The sequence below is a fragment of the Talpa occidentalis genome, unplaced genomic scaffold (genome assembly GCF_014898055.3).
Source record: "Talpa occidentalis isolate TD23 unplaced genomic scaffold, MPIMG_talOcc4v2.1 talOcc4.6, whole genome shotgun sequence".
In the NCBI taxonomy this organism is placed as follows: Eukaryota; Metazoa; Chordata; class Mammalia; order Eulipotyphla; family Talpidae; genus Talpa; species Talpa occidentalis.
In genome coordinates this window covers 136,121,248-136,140,757 of record NW_023604972.1, presented here as the reverse complement: position 1 = coordinate 136,140,757, position 19,510 = coordinate 136,121,248, and the positions used below count along the sequence as shown (strand labels likewise).

The window sequence follows — 19,510 nt, the reverse complement described above, 5'->3', positions numbered from 1 at the left end:
TTCTGTTCCTGAGTCTGTCTCCGGTGAATCCTCTTGCCCCTGCCTCCACCTCTGGCCTGTACCCCAGCTCTTATATGCATAAAAATAAATAAATCTTTTAAAAAAACTTCTGTTTTCTCTGCAGTCTGGGTCTAGTCAGAAAGTAGAAAACATACAATAATTCAACCAGAAGAAGTTGAGAGAATGAATAAATTGTGATGATGAGAGTAATTAAAAGATATGAAGAATACTATAAAGGGTGCCCTGAGCATGAGGGAGTTTCAAGGAGGGACAAACTTGGAAGGACTGGGATCCCTTCTTACTGAAGCTGTGGTTCTGACCTCAGTGAAACGTGGAGTTGTCCAAGCCAGCGCTAGTCCACTGTTTCTAAGTGAGCAGAAAACAGCCCCAGAGTGAGCGCCAAGGACGATGGGTAGGAATGCAGAGGTAGTTGTGATGCCACTGTGGATGCAAGACCAGTAGCGAGTGGATTCTTATCAGTAGGGCTGTGGGAAGTTGGCCACTACAACCTGTTGACTGCAGCAGGAGCAAGAAAACACTACCTTCCTTGTCCTCCAGCACCCTACTGACAAACCCCGCTGCTCAGCAATGCCTGAGAGTTCAGTCTTTTCTCACTGAGCAGGTCCTAAAGGACGAGTTGGGAACTGATAGAGCACACTGACACCTGGCGCTTCTGCTCGGACTGAACTGTTTGGAGGCATTCCCTCTGTTTCCTCTGCGGCTGAACTCATTTGCTTGCGCTGCTGGCCAATCCCTCCACCCCTCCCCACACTTCTGTGACTACTGCAGGAGCTGCAGTACTTGCACTAGGCTGTCGCTGCTGTTCTCAGAGCAAGCAGTAGGAAATGACACCACCCTTTCTGTCCTCTGACCCCACAGAGGCGCTTCTGATGAAAATCAGCTTTGTTAACATTGTTGCTTTAGCATAGTTCATCCTTTTTTATTGCTCAGTAGCATTTTGTTGTAGGAATGTCCCACAGCTGGTCTGTTCCCAGTTGTAGAAGCTTGTGTCTTTTTTACAGTTTTGGAGAATTATGAATGAAACCACTATGCATGTCTTCATTGGTACCTCTTAACCAGAGGGGTGTGTGTGTGGACATTTCATTTTGCTAGGTTAAATACCCAGGAATAGTACTGGGGATCATATGATAAGAATTATTAGGATATAGTGAGAGAGTAAGCATTAAGGTATATAGACTACTGTGAAAGGTGCCTTGGGCATGAGGGAGGGTTCAAGGTGGGGCCTCCCTGGTGGTGTAAGGGGTTAAGCACAACACTATGAAGCTATTCACAGCACTGCAGCACAAGTTCAATCCCTGGCCAGGGAGCTACCCACGTGGCGCAGCAGACCTCTCCTGCCTTGCCCGCTGCTCCCCTCAGCAGGGTATTTCAGTCAGTCTGCCTGTTCTGTTCCCCCCTCTGTCTCTGGTGAATCCTCTCAACCCCCACTTATCTGGCCTGTACTCCAGTTCTTGTATGCATAGATAAATAAATCTTTAAGGGAAAAAAAAAAGGGGGTGAAGGTTAAAAGGAGTCAGATCTCCTTGGATGCCTGCTTGGATTGTGGTTGTGCCCACTATGCAGTCAGAGCAGGACAGGGGCCTGCTCAGCAGCTGAGTGCTTGCCATACAAGTATTTTATAGTGAAGGCTTATCACCATGCTAGCTGATTTATACCAGTAAATTGTCTTTCTATTTAGGGGAGATAATTATTCATAAGGTGCCCTTGAACAAAAATTACTTAACCACCTGTGGGGAAAAACAGTACTGCGAAAGATACTTGTGATAGTATTTATTGGACTAAATTCTGCATTAGAGTCATTCATATTAAATGATTTTTTTCCCTTAAGATTTATTTGTGCATACAAGAGCTGGGGTACAGGCCAGGGATGCGGGGAGTGAGAGGACTCACCAGAGACAGAGCAGGGAACAGAACAGGCAGACTGACTGAAATCCACTGCTGAGGGAGCAGCGGGGAGACAGGAGAGGTCTGCTGCACCCTGTGGGTCAGCTTCTTGGCCAGCAATCGAACTGGTGCTGCACTGGCTGCCAGTAGCTTTGTAGTGCTGAGGCTTCACCCCCTCCGCCACCGGGGAGACCCATCCTCTTTAGAATCTTAAGGCCATATAGACTCAGAAAAACTTGGCTCTGCCATACTGATTCACTTAACACACCCATTGTGTCCTAATATCATTTTCCCCATGAAAATAACTATATTCCAAACCAAAAAGACTTAGAAGAGTAGATTTTACATTTGCAAGTCTCTTAAATGTCTGGTTGAATGTGACGAGGCTGGAGTATTTTATTTTTTCTGTGGCCGCATTCAGCCAGTTACCTCATGCAGTCTCTGGAAAACTCCACTGTACGCTGGCAAGACAAAAGGCAACTGTCCTAGAGTTGGGACTAAAATAGCTTTGACTTTGCCTGGGCCAGGTGAATCCCAGTTCTCTGCTCTAGACTATGTTAAGCAGAGCCCCAGATTTGAATTTGTGTAATTTGCTTAGTTTTGTATTTGTTTGTTACTCAGAAGGGTGGGGTCTTCTGAAAATAGTGTCCTATCTTCGTGTATGTTTCGCGGCCCCTTAATATGGAGGTCTGGTGTCTCCAGTCCTTCCCCCAACTCCTTTTTTTTTTTTTTAAAGATTTATTTATTCATGCATACAAGAGCCGGGGCACAGGCCAGAGGTGTCGGAGGGTGAGAGGATTCACCAGAGACAGAGCAGGGAGCAGAACAGGCAGACTGACGAAATGCAGTGCTGAGGGGCGCAGCGGGGAGACAGGAGAGGTCTGCTGCGCCATGTGGGACCCTCAGCGGTGGGCGGGGATTGAACCTGCACTGCAGAGGCTGCGGACAGCTTCACAGCACTGAGCTCAACCACCTGCACCGCCAGGGAGGTCCCCTTCCCCCAACTTTTTTTTTAATCTTTTTTTTTTTAAAAAGATTTATTTATTTATACAAGCACTGGGTACAGTCAGAAGCGCGGGAGGGTGAGAGAATTCACCAGAGCCAGAGCGGGGAGCAGAGCAGGCAGAAGGACCGAAGTACACTGCTGAGGGGAGCGGCGGGCGGCAGGAGAGGTCTGCGCACCATGTGGGACCCTCGCCCGCGGCCGGGGAGCAGCCGGGGATGGAACCAGTGCTACAGAGGTTGCGGGCAGCTTCGCAAACCGGGCGCTCAACCGCTGCGCCACCGGGGAGGCCCTTCCCCCAACTCTTAATGTCACTCACCCCTAGGCCTTCGCCAGGACGAGGGGAGTCTGGGGAGATGTGCCCCTCCTCAGGAGAGTGCCCCTCCGGCTCCCTGCAGTTCAGTCACACCACGTGCATCTGGGGTGCCCTGGCGGGGCTGGTTCCTGTCACGGGACTGGCCCACCGGGGTGCAGCCGTTGCTCCCACGGGGATGTCACTCCCCTGTTGTCCCTGCGTCACGTTCCCAGCCGTGTGCCAACAAGAGCTCTCCCTGCCCTGCCCCAGCACAGCGTGGCGTTTCTGTGCTTGACCAGGTGGCGTTTCTGTGCTGGACCAGGACCGTGCTCCTGGAGGCCACTTCAGGACCCTCTTTCGGGTGAGCGCAGTGGTGCCTGCGCCATGTCTCGCCCCGGGCACACCCCTGTGCCACTTCAGCTGTCGCGCCCCGTGCATTTCAGTCAGTCCTGCCCGGGGAGTCGGGCTGCGCTGCGGCCCGTGTGGGATGCCCTCTGGGCGCCTCCCTGCGCCCTGCCGACCCCAGGCCGCGGCGAGGGCGGGAGTGCGCGGCGCAGCGCGTGGCGGCCTGGGGTGGGCGCGGTTTCCAGGGGTCGGAACTTGGCGAAGCTCGGCGGCGGCAGGGCGGGGGCCGCCTTCACCCGAGAGACGGCGGCTGCCCAGGATGTTTCCATTCGTCGAGGAAGAAGGTGACCGTGGCGGTTTGGAAAGCCTTAGAGCCCGCCTGGGGAGGTGCAGCTCCTCGCTTGGGTCCTGCTGCCGACCGCCAGCCGCGCCCGTCGCCCTCCGGCCGTTCCCGGGAAACCAGGTCCCTCGGGTGGGGTGGCCAGGGGGTGCGGGTCCGGGTCCGGAGCTGGCGCCGAGAGGCCCCGCCTTGTCGTTGGTGAGAAACCGGCACCGCAGACCCGGGACCGCGCGGACCGGGATGGCGCCTTGGCGGCTGGTGGGTGGCGCGGCGGGCGCAGCTTGCCCGATCCGCGCGGGCGCGCTTGCCAGGCGCGGCGGCGGCGGGACAGCGGGGTGCGCACCAGTCGGGCCCCCGAGCGCTCTGCGCGGCCCCGTCTTTCCAGGGGGCGGCCCCGCCGGAGGGGGCAGTTGGAGGGGCGCGTGGGCCTCGGGCCGCGCGTCTGCGAGCGGGCGCGAACCCCCTCCGGCCCCTCCGCGACGGGGCGGGAACTGCAGTCACCCCCATGGCTAGGGTTCCAGAGTGGGCCGCGAGCTCGTCCTGCTGGTCCCCGGCAGATGTTCCGCCGGGGTCAGCGCTGGGCGGTCACCGAGCGGTCGGGCCCCCTAGGGGCGGTCTGCGGGGGACGTCGGGAGCGCGCGGGGCCAGCGGCCCCTCCGCGCTGCGTGCCGCCGCCTGGGGAGGCGCGGGGGCGCCCGCGGGCGCGCGGAGGCGGGAGCGAGGGCAGCGGTCCGCGCCGGGGACTCGCCCTCCGGGCGCCAGCGGTCCCTGCGGCGCGGCCGGCCTCTGCCCCGCGGTCCTCGGGCCTGGCTGCGACCTGGCTGCGCTGCCCGGCCTGGAAGGGCGCCCGCGGGCAGCGGTGCCCCCCGGCGCGAGGCGCTGGCGCAGGGTGCCGTGCGCGCTCTCCCGCACTTGCCGCGCTCAGTCCGCAGGTGTGTTTTTGTGGCTTTTAAACTGTGAAGACTGGACTTGGGACTTTCCCTGTTAGGACTGAAGCTGTGGGGTCTGGTCAGGACAGAATCAGCTGTTGGCGGGTTCCACGTTTCTGTGTGATCCGCGCTGCGGGAGAGCGGCCGGCAGCCTCCTGAGCCCTCACGGAGCACCGGACCTTACGTGTTAGGAAGTTTACTCAATTACCATCTGAATCGCACTTTTTAGTTATTTGTGCTGTTGAGTAATGTTTTAGCAAGTAATAGAGTTTTGTTTTAACATGTACTATTTTAGGTCTCTGGTTTGTATTTCTTTTTTTTTTTTAAGATTTATTTATTTATTTATTTATTTACACAAGCACTGGGTACAGTCAGAAGCGCGGGAGGGTGGGAGAATTCACCAGAGCCAGAGCGGGGAGCAGAGCAGGCAGAAGGACCGAAGGACACTGCTGAGGGGAGCAGCGGGCGGCAGGAGAGGTCTGCGCGCCACATGGGACCCTCCTCCGGTGGCCGGGGAGCAGCTGGGGATCGAACCAGCACCGCAGAGGCTGCGGGCAGCTTCGCAACCCAGCGCTCAACCGCTGCGTCACCGGGGAGGCCCTGTGGTTTGTATTTTTAAAAAAGTTATAACTAACGATAATTCAACTGTTCTTTTTCACTAACAGACATATGTAGGGTGTGCCGGTCAGAAGGAACACCTGAGAAACCTCTTTATCACCCTTGTGTATGTACTGGCAGTATTAAATTTATTCATCAAGAATGGTGAGTCATCTTTTTAGAAAATTTTATGTCTGAGCTTTTTTTGTCATCTGTTTAATGAAGGGGATCGTTTCTATAACTAGTATTCAAAAATTTTTTGTAATAAAAATTTGGAAATTACTCACATTTTTATGCCTGTCATTTTGGTATATTATCTTCCAGCTACATTTGAGTACCCATTTGTTTATTTCTATCATGGAGAGCTTATTTTGTTCATTGCGTTACAGTTTCCTAGTTTTGCTTGGCATGATAAAAGCTTACATTTATCAAGTGCTTTGTTTCAGGTAAATGTTCAGTGCTTTTTACATACCTTAATTTACTTAATGCTAAACAAAACTGTGAGCTGGAGTATTATGCAGATGAAGAAAATGAAGCATAGACAGTTAGCCAGTTAGTAACAGAACCAGAATTCAGACTTAGCCGCCAAGTATCAGGATTATCACACAAGTATTAGAAGTGATATTGATGCTTGGAGAGTCTTCGAAATTCAATTACTTTTGAGGAAAGTACAATTTAGATTAATTGAGCCTTTTACATAATCAGAAAAACATTGCTTTTATTTTTACCTTTTATAGTTCTATGTTCTTAGATATTAGTTATAAAGTTATGAATATTCTAAATTCGAAAATGTCAAAATTGAAAAAGCTCTATAATTTGTAAAGTTTTAATAAAACAACATTAGTTTTCAATTAAACCTTGGAGTTCTTTACTATGAACACTGTACTAATGAAAGTATTTGTAATTGCAGCTTAGTTCAGTGGCTGAAACACAGTCGAAAAGAATACTGTGAATTATGCAAGCACAGATTTGCTTTCACACCAAGTAAGTTCTTTCGGAGTTTCCACTGTGAGTTTTGGGACTAGCTGGCTGTATAAAGATGTATACACAGTTTCAAAGCGATTATTTTTGATTTGTCTTTGCTAGTAATAGTATTATAACATTTTGGAAAATATTTTTAAAAACTTCATGTCAGCTTTAAACACATGTATGTTTCAGCAACATGTATGAGCATGAAAGAGAAAGAAAAGTATATTGTGGGATTTTTTTCTTTTTTTTTATAAACAAGCTCAAGCATATACAAATGTATAATGAGCCCATGGATAACCTAACTCAGTTTTACCCGTTTTCAACTCATGACTTTTACATGGCATTATCTGTGCTCTTGTTCCCCACTAATACAGCCTTTTAAAAGCAAATTTATTATTTCATCTGCATATTTCAGTATGTATTTCTGAAAAGTAGGGATTTTTTTTAACAAACATAACTATAATAATATTCACTTGGAAAAACAGATACCAATGCCTTGATTTTATCAACTGTCCAGTTCCAAGTTTGGGATACTTTTGAGTTAAAATTGTATAGGGTGGGAAAATAATAGGGCAAGTTTTAAATTGCCTTTTTAAAAGTGAGACTTCCCAAATCTTAGTATTTTGTAAGCCTGTGGTAAATATTTCGCAGGTCTTTAAAATTTCGAGTATATTTTATAATTCTTCTGTCTGTTGGGTGATATTTAGTGTAAATATAACTTAAATGAGGTGTATTTTAGCAAATTATCAAGAATTTGAAGTATAATTTTTATCCTGGAATTTCGTGGGTTGTTTTTTTTTTTTTTTTTTTTTTTTTTTTAATGAGCATCTTGCGATGCTGAATAGTGGGGTAAATAGGATTAAAATGATTACATTTTCCACTTTTGGAGATTTATATTCATTGCCATCGAGAAATGGCAATTGTTTTTTGTAGTCTTTTTTAATAGAGAATAAAAACTACATTAAAGTTTACAGCAAAGTGTGAAAGATTAAGTCATTCAATATCTTCATAAAGTTTGATAGGAAATACTGAGCTTCTTTGAGCCCAGTAAAAGCTTGTGTTTGCACATTTTAGATTTCATTTGATAATCATGCTCTTACTTTCTTTATCTGTCTCAAACTGTATTTTACTAGTGTAATGATTTGCTCTTGTGAATTAAATATCCCCTTATTTTTTTAGGTATGTTACAAAAAGTTGCTGCTTGTTCATTGTTTAATCCTAAATGTTTATAGTTGTGACCAGTTATGTTATAATGCTCTCCTAATTTTAGCTCATTGACTTTAAAACTTCATACATCATAATTCCTTGTTTTGGTCTCATTGGACAAAGAGTCATTTGTTCCTCTTGTGTGTTCTGAGTTACCTGTGGTGAAACAGTAGTTTTCATTGGACTCATTTAAAAAGGGAACCTTTCTAAGCATGGCAGAACTGTTTCTCTGTGTTGAATCACATCTGCAGAAAATCGATAAGATCTGAATCTCCCATTTGGAATACGGCAGCGCTCTATTCCAGTGGGGTGCTGCTCCCACGGCGCAAGGCAGGCTGTGGTGTCTGGGCAGTGTGGGGGAAGGCTATTGTGGACAGCCATTGACCTCACCTTTTGCTCCTGCTTGCTTTATCTGATTTTTTTTTATAACTTGAAAACAAGATAATTATTTTGATTGAATGCTAAGTTACGTGTAAATTAGCTTTGCATGAGGTGAACATGGCTATGAGTGAGGAATGGGAACGTCTGTTGAATCTTTTTTTCCTGTTCAGAAGCCTTTTTTGTGATTTTTACATTTTGCTTGTGATTTGCTGTCATAAAAGATTCCTGGGTAAATGTGGTATTATTGTAATGATTTGATTCACTTTTTTAAAGAGGAAAAGTATTTAAATGCATTACAAATATTGGAAGTTAAGATAGTGTTGCATGCCTTTTTCATATTTAGATATATAAAATCTTTATGAAGTTTTATGTACATTTTTCCTTTAATAGTCTATTCCCCAGATATGCCTTCCCGGCTTCCCATCCAAGACATATTTGCTGGACTGGTTACAAGTATTGGCACTGCAATACGATACTGGTTTCATTATACACTTGTGGCCTTCGCGTGGTTGGGAGTTGTGCCTCTCACAGCATGTGAGTATTCATTCAGTCTTTTGTGGGTAGAGTTATTAAACATTGCATTAAGTATTTAATATTATGAAGTAATAGTCCATTTCATTTTGAAATTTAATTATTTGATATTATAGTGTCATATGTTAGGACAACCTTGCTTAGAAACATTATTCCCCTTTATTAACTGTTTTTTAACTGGTCAATTTCTTGAATGATGTGGAAAAGAAACACCTCATATAGTAACTGATAAAGTGCACAAAAGAAGGGAAAAGCAAAAATCAGGCCATAATTGGAAGGAATTTTAATTTTATTCATTGAAGTATATTAGAGCGCTCAAGTATTGCGAAAGATAGATTCTTTGGAGAACTTTACACCCCCCTCGGCCCTCTTAAAGACACTCATATCTAATTGTCCTTAATAGTTGGGAAGCTTATCTTTGAAACATAGAAGACTCTCTGGGAAGTTAGTATACTAGCCCTTGGTTGATCCTTTTTTGAGTCTTTGTTCTTGAATACATAGAAGATGTAGATAGTGTATGGAGCCAGAGTCTATAAAAAATGACTCTTTGGCATTAAATGCAGACAAGGTTTTAAGCAAGAATAGTTAATATCCTTTTGTCTCCTTAAAATAAAAGGATTGGAATGAAAAGTTTGGTTACTATACCATGTAGCAAAACAGGTACTGCTGAGGGCTGAGTTAGTGACCTTAGAAGATTGAGCACTGCATTCTCATACGAATATAGCTCAGCTCAGAGAGACAAAACGTTGCAAGTGTGAGGGAAAAGCAGAGAGATGGAGCTGCATCTTGTTGCTCCTTGTCTGGTGAGTGTTCCAGGACGTAGAAGAGACTGGGGATGAGAGATGCAGGCATCACATAGAATGAGGGTGAACTGACTGATGGAGGACACAGACTCCTAAGACATTCACATTCTGAACCTTCCAGTACAGTTAGGATGGTTGGAGATGTTACACTTCCACATTATCCTATGGAGTAATGGATGTCAGACTGACATTGGACTTAAACCAACAACACTGAATGCCAGAAGCAGAAGAAACTTCAAAATTTCACAAAAAAATTGAAACTAAAGTCTTCAACCTGTAAATTAGTCTCAAGATGAAGACAGGATCCATTTCAGTTGATGCAAGGGCTTGTAAAGTGTACACACCTCAGACTGCTCACAGAGGGGGTCACTTTCCTCGGCCGAGCAAGGAGTTAGAGAAGGGTGAGCAGCGAAGAGCAGGAAACAAGTGCAGCTGAAGCCAAGGCGCCATTGTTAAGCTGAAGGAACAAGTAGTTTTTTGGCAACAGTTGAATGAAATTTTAGATGATCCTTAGCATGGGAGAAATTATGAGGAGCGGTTAGAAATGAGAGCCTTTAAAGTTGTTCGTAAGGAAGTTATAGATGCTTGAGATATAGATGGGACAATGTGGTGTAATGAGGCATTAAAAATAATGAGGGCCAGCAGAGAGCTGTGACCATAGTTAATGTGCCTTTTTTGACAGGCCGCATCTACAAGTGCTTGTTTACTGGCTCCGTGAGCTCACTGCTGACACTGCCGCTGGACATGCTGTCCACGTGAGTATTGTATAGGAGGATTGTATGAGCTACTGCTTCCTCCAGCTGTTGTTTATGTTCTGTTTCGAGGACAAACTTTATAACTTATGTCTCATATTGTAACAGTTATAGCTACATATATAAAAGATGTTTGTTTTAAAACATGCCTGTTTTAAAGGACTGTAATGGTGGGATAGATTATTTAATAGACTGTAGTGTAGTACAAGGTATATACTGTGCATTCCTATGTTGAGTTTATTTAAACATGACATTTTAACAACATATATACATTTGAAATCAGATCCATTAAAAAATTTTTTTTGTGGGGCCTCCCTGGTGGTGCACGGGGTTAAGCACAACACTGTAAAGCTATCCGCAGCCTCTGCAGCATGAGTTTGATCCCCGGCCAGCCAGGGAGCTCACCCACATGGTACAGCAGACCTCTGCTGACTTGCCCCCTGCTCCCCTCAGCAGTGTATTTCAGTAGATCTGCCTGTTCTGTTCCCCACTCTGTCTCTGGTGAGTCCTCTCATCCCCACATCTCTGGCCTGTACCCCAGTTCTTATATGCATAAATAAATAAATCTTAATTTTTTTTTTCTGATTCTAAAAACTCGTTCGTATTAGTTGCATTATTTGCTATTGTAAATTTTATTTTTGGGGGAAAGGCCCATGTGTTTCATTAAAAATGTCAGAATTAGAAATGATGTAAATAATGAACCATATCATGATCGCAGATTCTGAAGCTTACAAAAGAGTTGTACCTACTTGCTAAATCTTCTTTTGTATGTGCTCAGATGACCTTGGGTTTCTGATCCCTATGTCAGGAAAGACAAAAAAACAGTGTTGAGACTTTCTTGTCAAGAGAAGCATTCAGAGAATATTGCTATTTTGTAAAAACGAGCCGAGTGGCAAAGAATACAGCAGAATAGAGGTTAAATTTCTGGTAGAAAACAAATCAAGGAGGAGATTTCTTGTGTCTGCATCAGTTTTTTTATATCGTGGTTGAAAATTTCAGAAAAATTAAACTTAAACTTGCCTGTGACACATTTTCGTACATATTGGTTCTCCCTTGTTGACTAGAATAGGCAGGTTATTTAATTTCTGTGTCCTTGGCAGTACAGGGACCAGATAAATGAAGACGTTTTGAACTTGAACATTGTTTACATTGGGGTTTTTGTGTGTGTGTGTATTTTTTTTTTAATTTTTTAAAAAGATTTATTTATTTATACAAGCACTGGGTACAGTCAGAGCATGGGAGGGTGAGAGAGTTCACCAGAGCCAGAGCGGGGAGCAGAACAGGCAGACCGACGAAGTATCCTGCTGAGGGGAGCAGCAGGTGCGGTAGGAGAGGTCTGTGCGCCATGTGGGACCCTCGCCAGCAGCCGGGGATCGAACCGGCGCTGCTGAGGCTGCGGGCAGCTTTGCAGCCTAGCACTCAACCGCTGCGCCACCGCGGAGGCCCTTGTGTGTTTATTTTTTAAGATTTATTTATTTATGCATACAAGAACCGGGGTACAGGCCAGAGGTGCGGGGGTGAGAGGATTCACCAGAGACAGAGTGGGGAACAGAACAGGCAGACTGAAATACACTGCTGAGAGGAGCAGCGGGGAGAAAGGAGAGGTCTGCCGCACCATGTGGCTTGCTCCTTGGCTGGCTGGGGATTGAACTCATGCTACAGAGGCTGCGGATAGCTTCATAGGTTGCATCTTAACCCCTTGCGCCACTAGAGATGCCTCAATTCTGACTTTTATCTAGGAATTGTGTATGAAACAGATGCATTTGAAAAGCAGTGAGGGAAGGCCAGGGAAAAACAAAAGGTGACTGCTAAGATTGTTGGAAGTTACATTTTAGTACCTATAAACTAATAAAAATCAGTTCAAACAGGGAAATCTTATTCCAGTTTAGTTCATTGCTAAAATTCTATGCTTTTTTTTTTATTTTTTTATTTTTTTAGAGTGTAGTGTAGCAGCTAGTTAGTAACGCAGTTGTCTAGAAAGGGTAAAATGAGTTCTCATTTGTGAGAGCTATATTACTGATTTAATGGGTTTTTTTTTGTTTTATTATTTATTTATTTAAATTTGTTTCTTAAAGATTTATTTATTTATACAAGAACCTGGGTACAGGCCAGACATGCAGAAGGGTGAGAGGATTCATCAGAGACACAGCGGGGAGCAGAACAGGCAGACAACCAAAAACATTGCTGAGGAGAGCAGCAGGCAAGACAGGAGAGGTCTGCCACGCCATGTGGGAATCTCCCTGGCCAGGGGGAATCGAACCCACGCTGCAGAGACTGCGGACAGCCTCATAGCGCCGCGCTCAACCCGCTGCACCATCGGGGAGGCCTTTAAAATTTTTTTTTAAGATTTATGTATTTATACAAGAACCAGGGTACAGGCCAGATGTGCGGGTGGGTGAGAGGATTCACCAGAGACAGAGTGGGGAACAGAAGAGGCAGACTGATGAAATACACTGCTGAAGGGAGCAGCGGACAAGACAGGAGAGGTCTGCCTCGTCATGTGGGCATCTCCGTGGCCAGCGGGGATTGAATTGTCCCTGTAGAGGCTGCAGACAGCTTCGCAGCGCTGCACTCAGCTGCCTGCGCCACCAGGGAGGCCCATTTTTAATTTATTTTTTAAAGATTTATTTATGCATACAGTATCTGGGGTACAGGCCAGAAGTATGGGGGTTGTGAGAGGATTCATCAGAGAGCGAACAGGGAGCAGAACAGGTGGATTGACTGGAATACACTGCTGAGGGGAGCAGTGGGGAGACAGGGGAGGTCTGCTGCGCCATGTGGGTGGCTCCCTGACTGGGGATCGAACTCATGCTACAATGGCTGTGGGTAGCTTCATAGTGCTGAGACTTAATCCCTTGCGCCACCAGGGAGGCCCCTGGTTTTTGTCTTAAATGGCAAAATATGTTAATGTTTACCAATGCTCAAATTATATGCTTAAATTGGTAGGCTTCGGCTATATGAAAAACAGGTTTTTATGAACTCTCTGTCAGTGGAAATGCCAGATAAAGAAGGTAGTCTTCCACTTACCTGCCACCTTTACTTCCTGTTGTGGAAGCATTGAATGTCTACTTTTTGGCAAGTGGGATCATTTAGGTAGTTGGTTTTAACAGAAGGAACACTCACACTGGGATAAAAAAAATGTCCCCTGCATCTGCCATTTTCTGGTGATAGTGGACCTTTCTAATCCTTTTTCCTCATCTGCAAAATGAGGAAGATCTTACCTTAGTGATTTGAGTGGGCCATTCAGAGATTAAATTCACAAATATATATATAGAAACAATATGTAAAATTTTGAGTACCTTGTTAAAATGTATAGTCAAATCACTGAAGCTTAGCACTGTTGGGTAGCTTACCTTGGCAGGCTGCTCTTCCCCCCTCATCTGACTGGCTGGCGGGGGTGCCTCCTGAGTTGCCTCCTTGAGAGCACTCATCCATCCACTCTGGGGTGATGCTGAAGGCATGGTGGGGGTGGGGGGAATAGTTCAAAGAAAATGTAAATATGGCTTGTTTTTATAAACCATGCTGCCTTTCACAGTTTGAAGAACTGAACCAGTTTTTCTGAAAATTCTTGTAATGAACTTTTTAGAGGTGGTGTTCGTTTTATATATAGAATAAATTACATTCTGAAGTTATACTTTAAATTTCTTAACCTCTTAGAGCTGCTCCTGTTGTGTAGCTCAGTCTCTAGGTCATCTCTAGGCACGGTGTATCAGTTTCCTATCGCTGCAAAACATCCTGTCCCCAAAATAAAGTGGCTTAAAACAATAATCACTTGTTTGCTGATAATTCTGGCGATCAGCCATTTGGACTAATCTTAGCTGAGTTCATGGGTTGGGCCTGCTTCAGCTGCCCCTGGGTTGCCCTTGAGTTGGCTGGTCCAGGATGTCACTAATTGGGGTGCCTTAGTTCTCTTCACCTGGCCTGGTATCTTCCAGACGGTTAGCGCAGGCTTTCCATGGTGGTCTCGGGGCAGCATTGGAAAGGGTCAGAGTGGAAGCTTCTAGGCTGGAACTCGGGCAGCATTACTGGGCATTTCACAAAACCAGCCCAGATTCAGTGTGTGAGGAAAAAGCAATTACACAAAGAGTTTGTCTCTAATTAAAATCTGCAACCAGTAGTTATTTTTAATGCTGATACAAAGGCGTAGAGGTGTTAATATTTCAGACCCAGCCTATCACAGCTTTAATGGTATGGAGGCTTCCTTAACAAGGATGGTGACGGTCAGGAGCCCTCTTGATTTGGGTCTGTTTCATATAAAATCTGAGGGCCAGGTGAGTCTAGTTAAATTTGGAGATGCTAGGCCAACATCTGTTGATCCTTGTCTTTTCTATGGTGGAAAGTCAGTTCATTATGATAGTGGATTTTCTAATGGTTGCCAAGATTCTCCAGTTATCCTGGAATTATTCTGGAATGAGACATATAGGGAAGAACAAAACTCTTCAGAGAGGAAAAGAACAAAGATGTCTTCAGTGTTATGATACTTCACGATTTCGTGTACGATTGCCAAAGGTAGTAGAGTTTGTCTGAATTTGTTGAGGAACTAATATACTTTTAGTATATTTGCAGTTAGCATAAACATTTCACCTGCTTGCTGAGTGACAGGTTCTGCAGTGTGTGGCAGACACGGTTGCTCTGTACCTCCCTGCAGAAAGCATTCCTTCTCTCCCTGCCCTGGGGTCTTCCTGGAGGCCCTTCTCTGACTTTGTTTTGTTGCTGCTGTTCATTTGTTTGGGCCATCGTTGATGTGGTAACACGTGTGAAGTAAGGATAAGGATATTCCTCGTAGGGGTGGACAGTTGTTCAACTGCCTGGAGTAGTCGGCACATGTGTGCTCCTCCGCCTTCGACAGCTGCTGGCCTGTTTAAATGGTGACAGGAGTTTCTGGTGTTTTCTTTGTTGCTTTCGTGCTTCTCTGCCCTGTTCAAGGAGAGATGGTAGATAGCTCATTTCCATGTAGTGCTGGGGTTATTTATTTATTTTTTTGGCCTGATAAACTATAAACACACATAATATGAATATATGAATAAATAAATCTGGCCAGCTTATAAGATAGAATTTCACTATCCTCAGAAATGATTATTTTTCGGGGCCTCCCTGGTGGAGCAAGGGGTTAAGACGTAGCACTAGAAACTATCGGCAGCCACTGCAGCATGAGTTCGATTCCCGGCCAGGGAGGTGACCTGCATGGCGTGGCAGACCTCTCCTGTCTCGTCCGCTGCTCCCCTCAGCAGTGTATTTCAGTAGATCTGCCTGTTCTGCTCCCCATTCTGTCTCTGGTGAATCTTCTCACCCCCCTGCAACTCTGGCCCCAGTTCTTGTATGCATAAATAAATAAATCTTTAAAATAAAAATAAATAGTTACGTTTAAAGAACGGAATTTTGACCCAGAAAATGATTTTTCTGGCTGTTCTTACTGAGATTTTAGTGTAAAATGAAATACTGTTACCTACTTATATCTTTTAAGTGTTCTATGGAGTAACTCTACAAACTTTTTTTTTTAATAGGGACAATTTATTGGCAGATTGTTTGCAGGGTTGTTTTGTGGTGACTTGCACGCTGTGTGCTTTCATCAGCCTGGTGTGGCTGCGAGAGCAGATAGTTCACGGGGGGGCACCAATTTGGTTGGAGCACGCTGCTCCACCCTTCAACGCTGCTGGGCACCACCAAAATGAGGTACGTGTCTTCACCCTGGAATTGATGTTATTTAGATAGGACTTGAGAATTGTTGTCACCCTCTCACACCCAAACCCATGTCTGCTATTGCAAAAAGTGAAAAAGTTTGGGAGGAGGTTAAGGGTGAAGTGAAAGATCAAACACATGCTGTTGTGCTTTTACCTCTTAATTTTCCAGGGAAAGGGAACAATGTCTGAGATGTATTCCTGAGTTAACTGCTTAATGCTGCCCTGGAAGCTAAGATACAAACTTCTGCATATACTGCTGACTTGTGGCATTAGCATTACCTCCTCTCTCTGTTCATCAATTTCTCTGTATGCGAAATCCTCACCTTTAATTCTTCCTGGGAGGATCATAACCCAAAGCAGAAATATTGAAACCCTGTTACAACACTCCAGTGCAGTTTTACTTTTTCTTTAGGAGAGATGATATGCTTGGATGTAAGAGCACTGCCAGAAGCTTTGAGAAGAGGAAGAAGATATAATAAATAGTTCTTGTTATCTTGCTTGCACAGAGATTGTCAGATTAAAAATGTCTGAAAAATAGCCACTTACTTGTGAAACCAACTATTATTATTATTTTTTTGTGGGACCCTCACAGGTGGCTGGGTATCGAACTGGCGCTGCAGAGGCTGCGGGCAGCCTCGCAGCCCAGCGCTCAACCGCTGCGCCATCAGGGGAGGCCCGTGAAGCCAATTATTATAAAAAAATTGTAAAATACTGAAAATGACAAATGGCAACTTAATGTTTCATTTTAGACTTTTTTCCCAGTATCTTTTGCTATTGTTGATTAATTTTACAGACTGCTGCTATACCTTCTCCTCTACACAATTAAGAGAGCCTCATCTCTTTTGAAAACCATATACCTGAAATGAAAGACTGTAAAGAAAGGGCTCTTCTTGTCCACTTTAATACTCTTTATCATTATACCTAATACTTTGAAGCATCTAATACATTATTCTTTTATAACTTTTATCATCTCCATGGAAGTTCAGTACTTTAATGAACTACGACTAGGAATTGCCATTTGTAGGAAGCAGAGCTCAAAAGAGCTGGCAGAGTGGGGTGAATGTGGACACGACGGTCCATAGGGACGCACGTCCCTACTGAACAGAAATTAGAGTCCTTTTCCTTAAGTGTTCAACTGATTACAAGATTGTTATGTATCTGTAGATGTGTAAAGGAACAGATACATAAATAGGTCTTCATCCCAGAGGATGTCATTAAAGATAGGAGAGCCCTTACAAACAAGGGTTGCAAAATGATGTCTTCAGAATAGCCCACCCCTTAGCCCATTTCCTATCATCTTTTGGGAAATGTTAATTCCTGAGTTATACTAAGTGTATATCCTGTGAAGAGTTGATGTCCTGCAATACCAAGTTGATCCAAAATCAGATACATTTAGAAAGATGACGTAGAATATTTTTTTTTAATTTTAAACAAGCTTGTGTTTGTTTGCTAGTTTTGTTTATTTAGGATAGTATGATTTGAAAACAAGCAAAACTGGGATAAGGTAGTGAAATTTCTGGGCTCTTATGGTCATTTTAGGCTCCAGCAGGAGGAAATGGTGCTGAAAATATTGCCCCCGACCAGCCTGCTAACCCACCCGCTGAGAACGCCGTGGTGGGGGAGAACCCCGACGCTCAGGACGACCAGGCAGAGGAGGAGGAGGAGGAGAACGAGGAGGAAGACGACGCGGGTGGGGAGGACGCGGCTGACGCCAACAACGGTGCTCAGGGTAAGGCCTGCCTGTGTCCTTCCCTCACAGTCCACGCCCGCTCGCCCTGGGGCCGGGTGAGCGCTTGCAAAGTTCAATGTTACGAAGCTACATTTCTAACCTGTTTTTGGCTTTATTTTGGCAAACTTAGAGCTATGCATGCATGAATATTTTTGTCTGTGAAGCAGGGTACATTTTGTGTTTTAAAAATCCTGTTTTACGTAGGACTTCTGTAGGATAGACAGGAGGAAATTATTTGTAAGGTGATATAAAGAATTTGACACACATTTACCTTATTCCTTTGCTATTTTTATTAAGTCAGTGCAACTTACAATGGGAAAGTATTACTTTTTAATTTGAAAAGGCTGTGTGTGTGTGTGTGTGTGTGTGTGTTGTGTGTGTGTTTGTAGGTACAGGCTCACACCTATCAGGTATATGTGACTGTACCACACCCACTATCAAGGCACGCACAGTCTTCCACCATAGTCCACTGTGCCTTCTCCTCCTCACCCCGTCTCTGGCAACCTCAGTTCTGCAGTCAGATTTCTAGGGTTTTGTAACAGGTTTGGTATTGTCTGGTCTCTGTTGTGCTTTTTTTTAAAGATTTATTTATTTATTTATACAAGCACTGGGTACAGTCAGAAGCGCGGGAGGGTGAGAGAAGTCACTAGAGCCAGAGCGGGGAGCAGAACAGGCAGACACATGAAATACAGTGTTGAGGGGGGCAGCGGGCATGGCAGGAGAGGTCTGCGCACCATGTGGGACCCTCGCCTGGCTGCTGGGGAACGAACCGGCGCTGCCGAGGCTGCGGGCAGCTTCGCAGCCCAGCGCTCAACTGCTGCACCACCAGGGGAGGCCCTGTTCTCTGTGTTTTATTTCTCTGTATCCCACAAAGAAGAGAAGCCACCTGGTGTTTCACTTTCTCATTCTGAAAAGCTTTCTCATTATCCCCTCAGCTCCACCCATGTTGGCAAATGGCGAAAGTTTATTTTTTTTATAGTTGAGCAGTATTCCATTGTGTATATTCTTATCTTCCTTGTCCACTCATCTGTCCTTGGGCACCTAAGTTGTTTCTATAACTCGACTTCTGTAAACAGCTCTGCAGTGAACATAGGAGAGCATATATCCCCTTGAGTTAGCATTTTTGCATTCTTTAGGTAGATAAATAGTAGAATTGCTGGATCATTTGGTAGATCCATTTTTAATACATATATTTTTTAAAGTTTTTTTAAAAATTTATTTATGCATACAAAAAGTGGGGTATAGGCCAGAGGTACGGTGTGGCAAGAGCATTCACCAGAGACAGAGTGGGATCTACTGAAATACACTACTGAGGGAAGCAGCAGGGGAGACAGAAGAGGTCTGCTCTGCTGTTTGGGTTACCTTCCTGGCCAGGGATTGAACTCGAGCTGCAATGGCTGGCAATAGCTTAATAGTACTGAGACTTTAACACCTGTGCCACCAGGGAGGCTCCATTTTTAATATTTTGAGGGACTCTTTTCCATAGTGGCTGGACCAGTGTGCATTCCCACATAGTGTTAGCAGTGTTTTTCTCTTGGCTTTAAAATCTTGCAGTGGTTTTCCTTAGGGGACAAAATAAAATGCAGGCTTCACATTCCTCTTGTGTAATCTGATCCCTGTCGGCCTTTCTTCTATTACACTCTTCCTCATCCAGAGAATTTTGGTCTCTTGGCTTCCTTCCTTTTCTCAAAAGTTGCCAGATTCATTCCTGATTCAGAGCTGTTGAATTCCTCTCTTTAATAAAATTCTGCTGCTTTTCTAGCACTCATCACACTCTAGAATCACCTTATTGTGCCGTTTTGTTTCATATGTTGTAGTTATTTATATGCATTTTAATTTATCACCTAACAAGCAGATACTCAGTGTAGAAGACTTTTAAATGTGGCTTTAAAAATACCAATTCAGTGGGCCTCCCTGGTGGCGCAGCGGTTGAGTGCTGGGTTGTGAAGCTGCCCACAGCCTCTGCAGTGCCGGTTCGATCCCCGGCTGCTCCCCGGCCACCGGAGGAGGGTCCCACATGGCGTGCAGACCTCTCCTGCCGCCC

The 19,510-nt window shown here is 45.0% G+C and overlaps 1 protein-coding gene and 1 long non-coding RNA gene across 5 annotated transcripts in view; one reads left to right on the top strand and one right to left on the bottom strand.

The window, feature by feature from the left end:
• Nucleotides 1–19,510, top strand: part of MARCHF6 (membrane associated ring-CH-type finger 6) — a 62,175-nt gene that overhangs the window by 11,091 nt on the left and 31,574 nt on the right. Inside the window, exons 1-7 of one of the 2 annotated variants that reach the window (XM_037529475.2) lie at nt 3,830–3,892; nt 5,483–5,579; nt 6,325–6,398; nt 8,361–8,504; nt 9,987–10,059; nt 15,561–15,729; nt 17,277–17,466. In XM_037529475.2, the coding sequence (XP_037385372.1) occupies nt 3,868–3,892; nt 5,483–5,579; nt 6,325–6,398; nt 8,361–8,504; nt 9,987–10,059; nt 15,561–15,729; nt 17,277–17,466 (772 nt within the window). In that variant the 5' untranslated portion in view covers nt 3,830–3,867. Of the gene's footprint in view, nt 1–3,829; nt 3,893–5,482; nt 5,580–6,324; nt 6,399–8,360; nt 8,505–9,986; nt 10,060–15,560; nt 15,730–17,276; nt 17,467–19,510 lie in introns of those variants that run through there. The other variant, XM_037529476.2, reaches the window with a different exon arrangement.
• LOC119260525 (uncharacterized) overlaps nt 13,416–19,510 on the bottom strand; it is a 44,293-nt gene continuing 38,198 nt past the window's right edge. For all 3 annotated transcript variants that reach the window (XR_005128739.2, XR_008549369.1, XR_008549370.1), the window contains one exon: nt 13,416–14,973. This is a non-coding gene — a long non-coding RNA (uncharacterized LOC119260525). The remainder of the gene's footprint in view (nt 14,974–19,510) is intronic.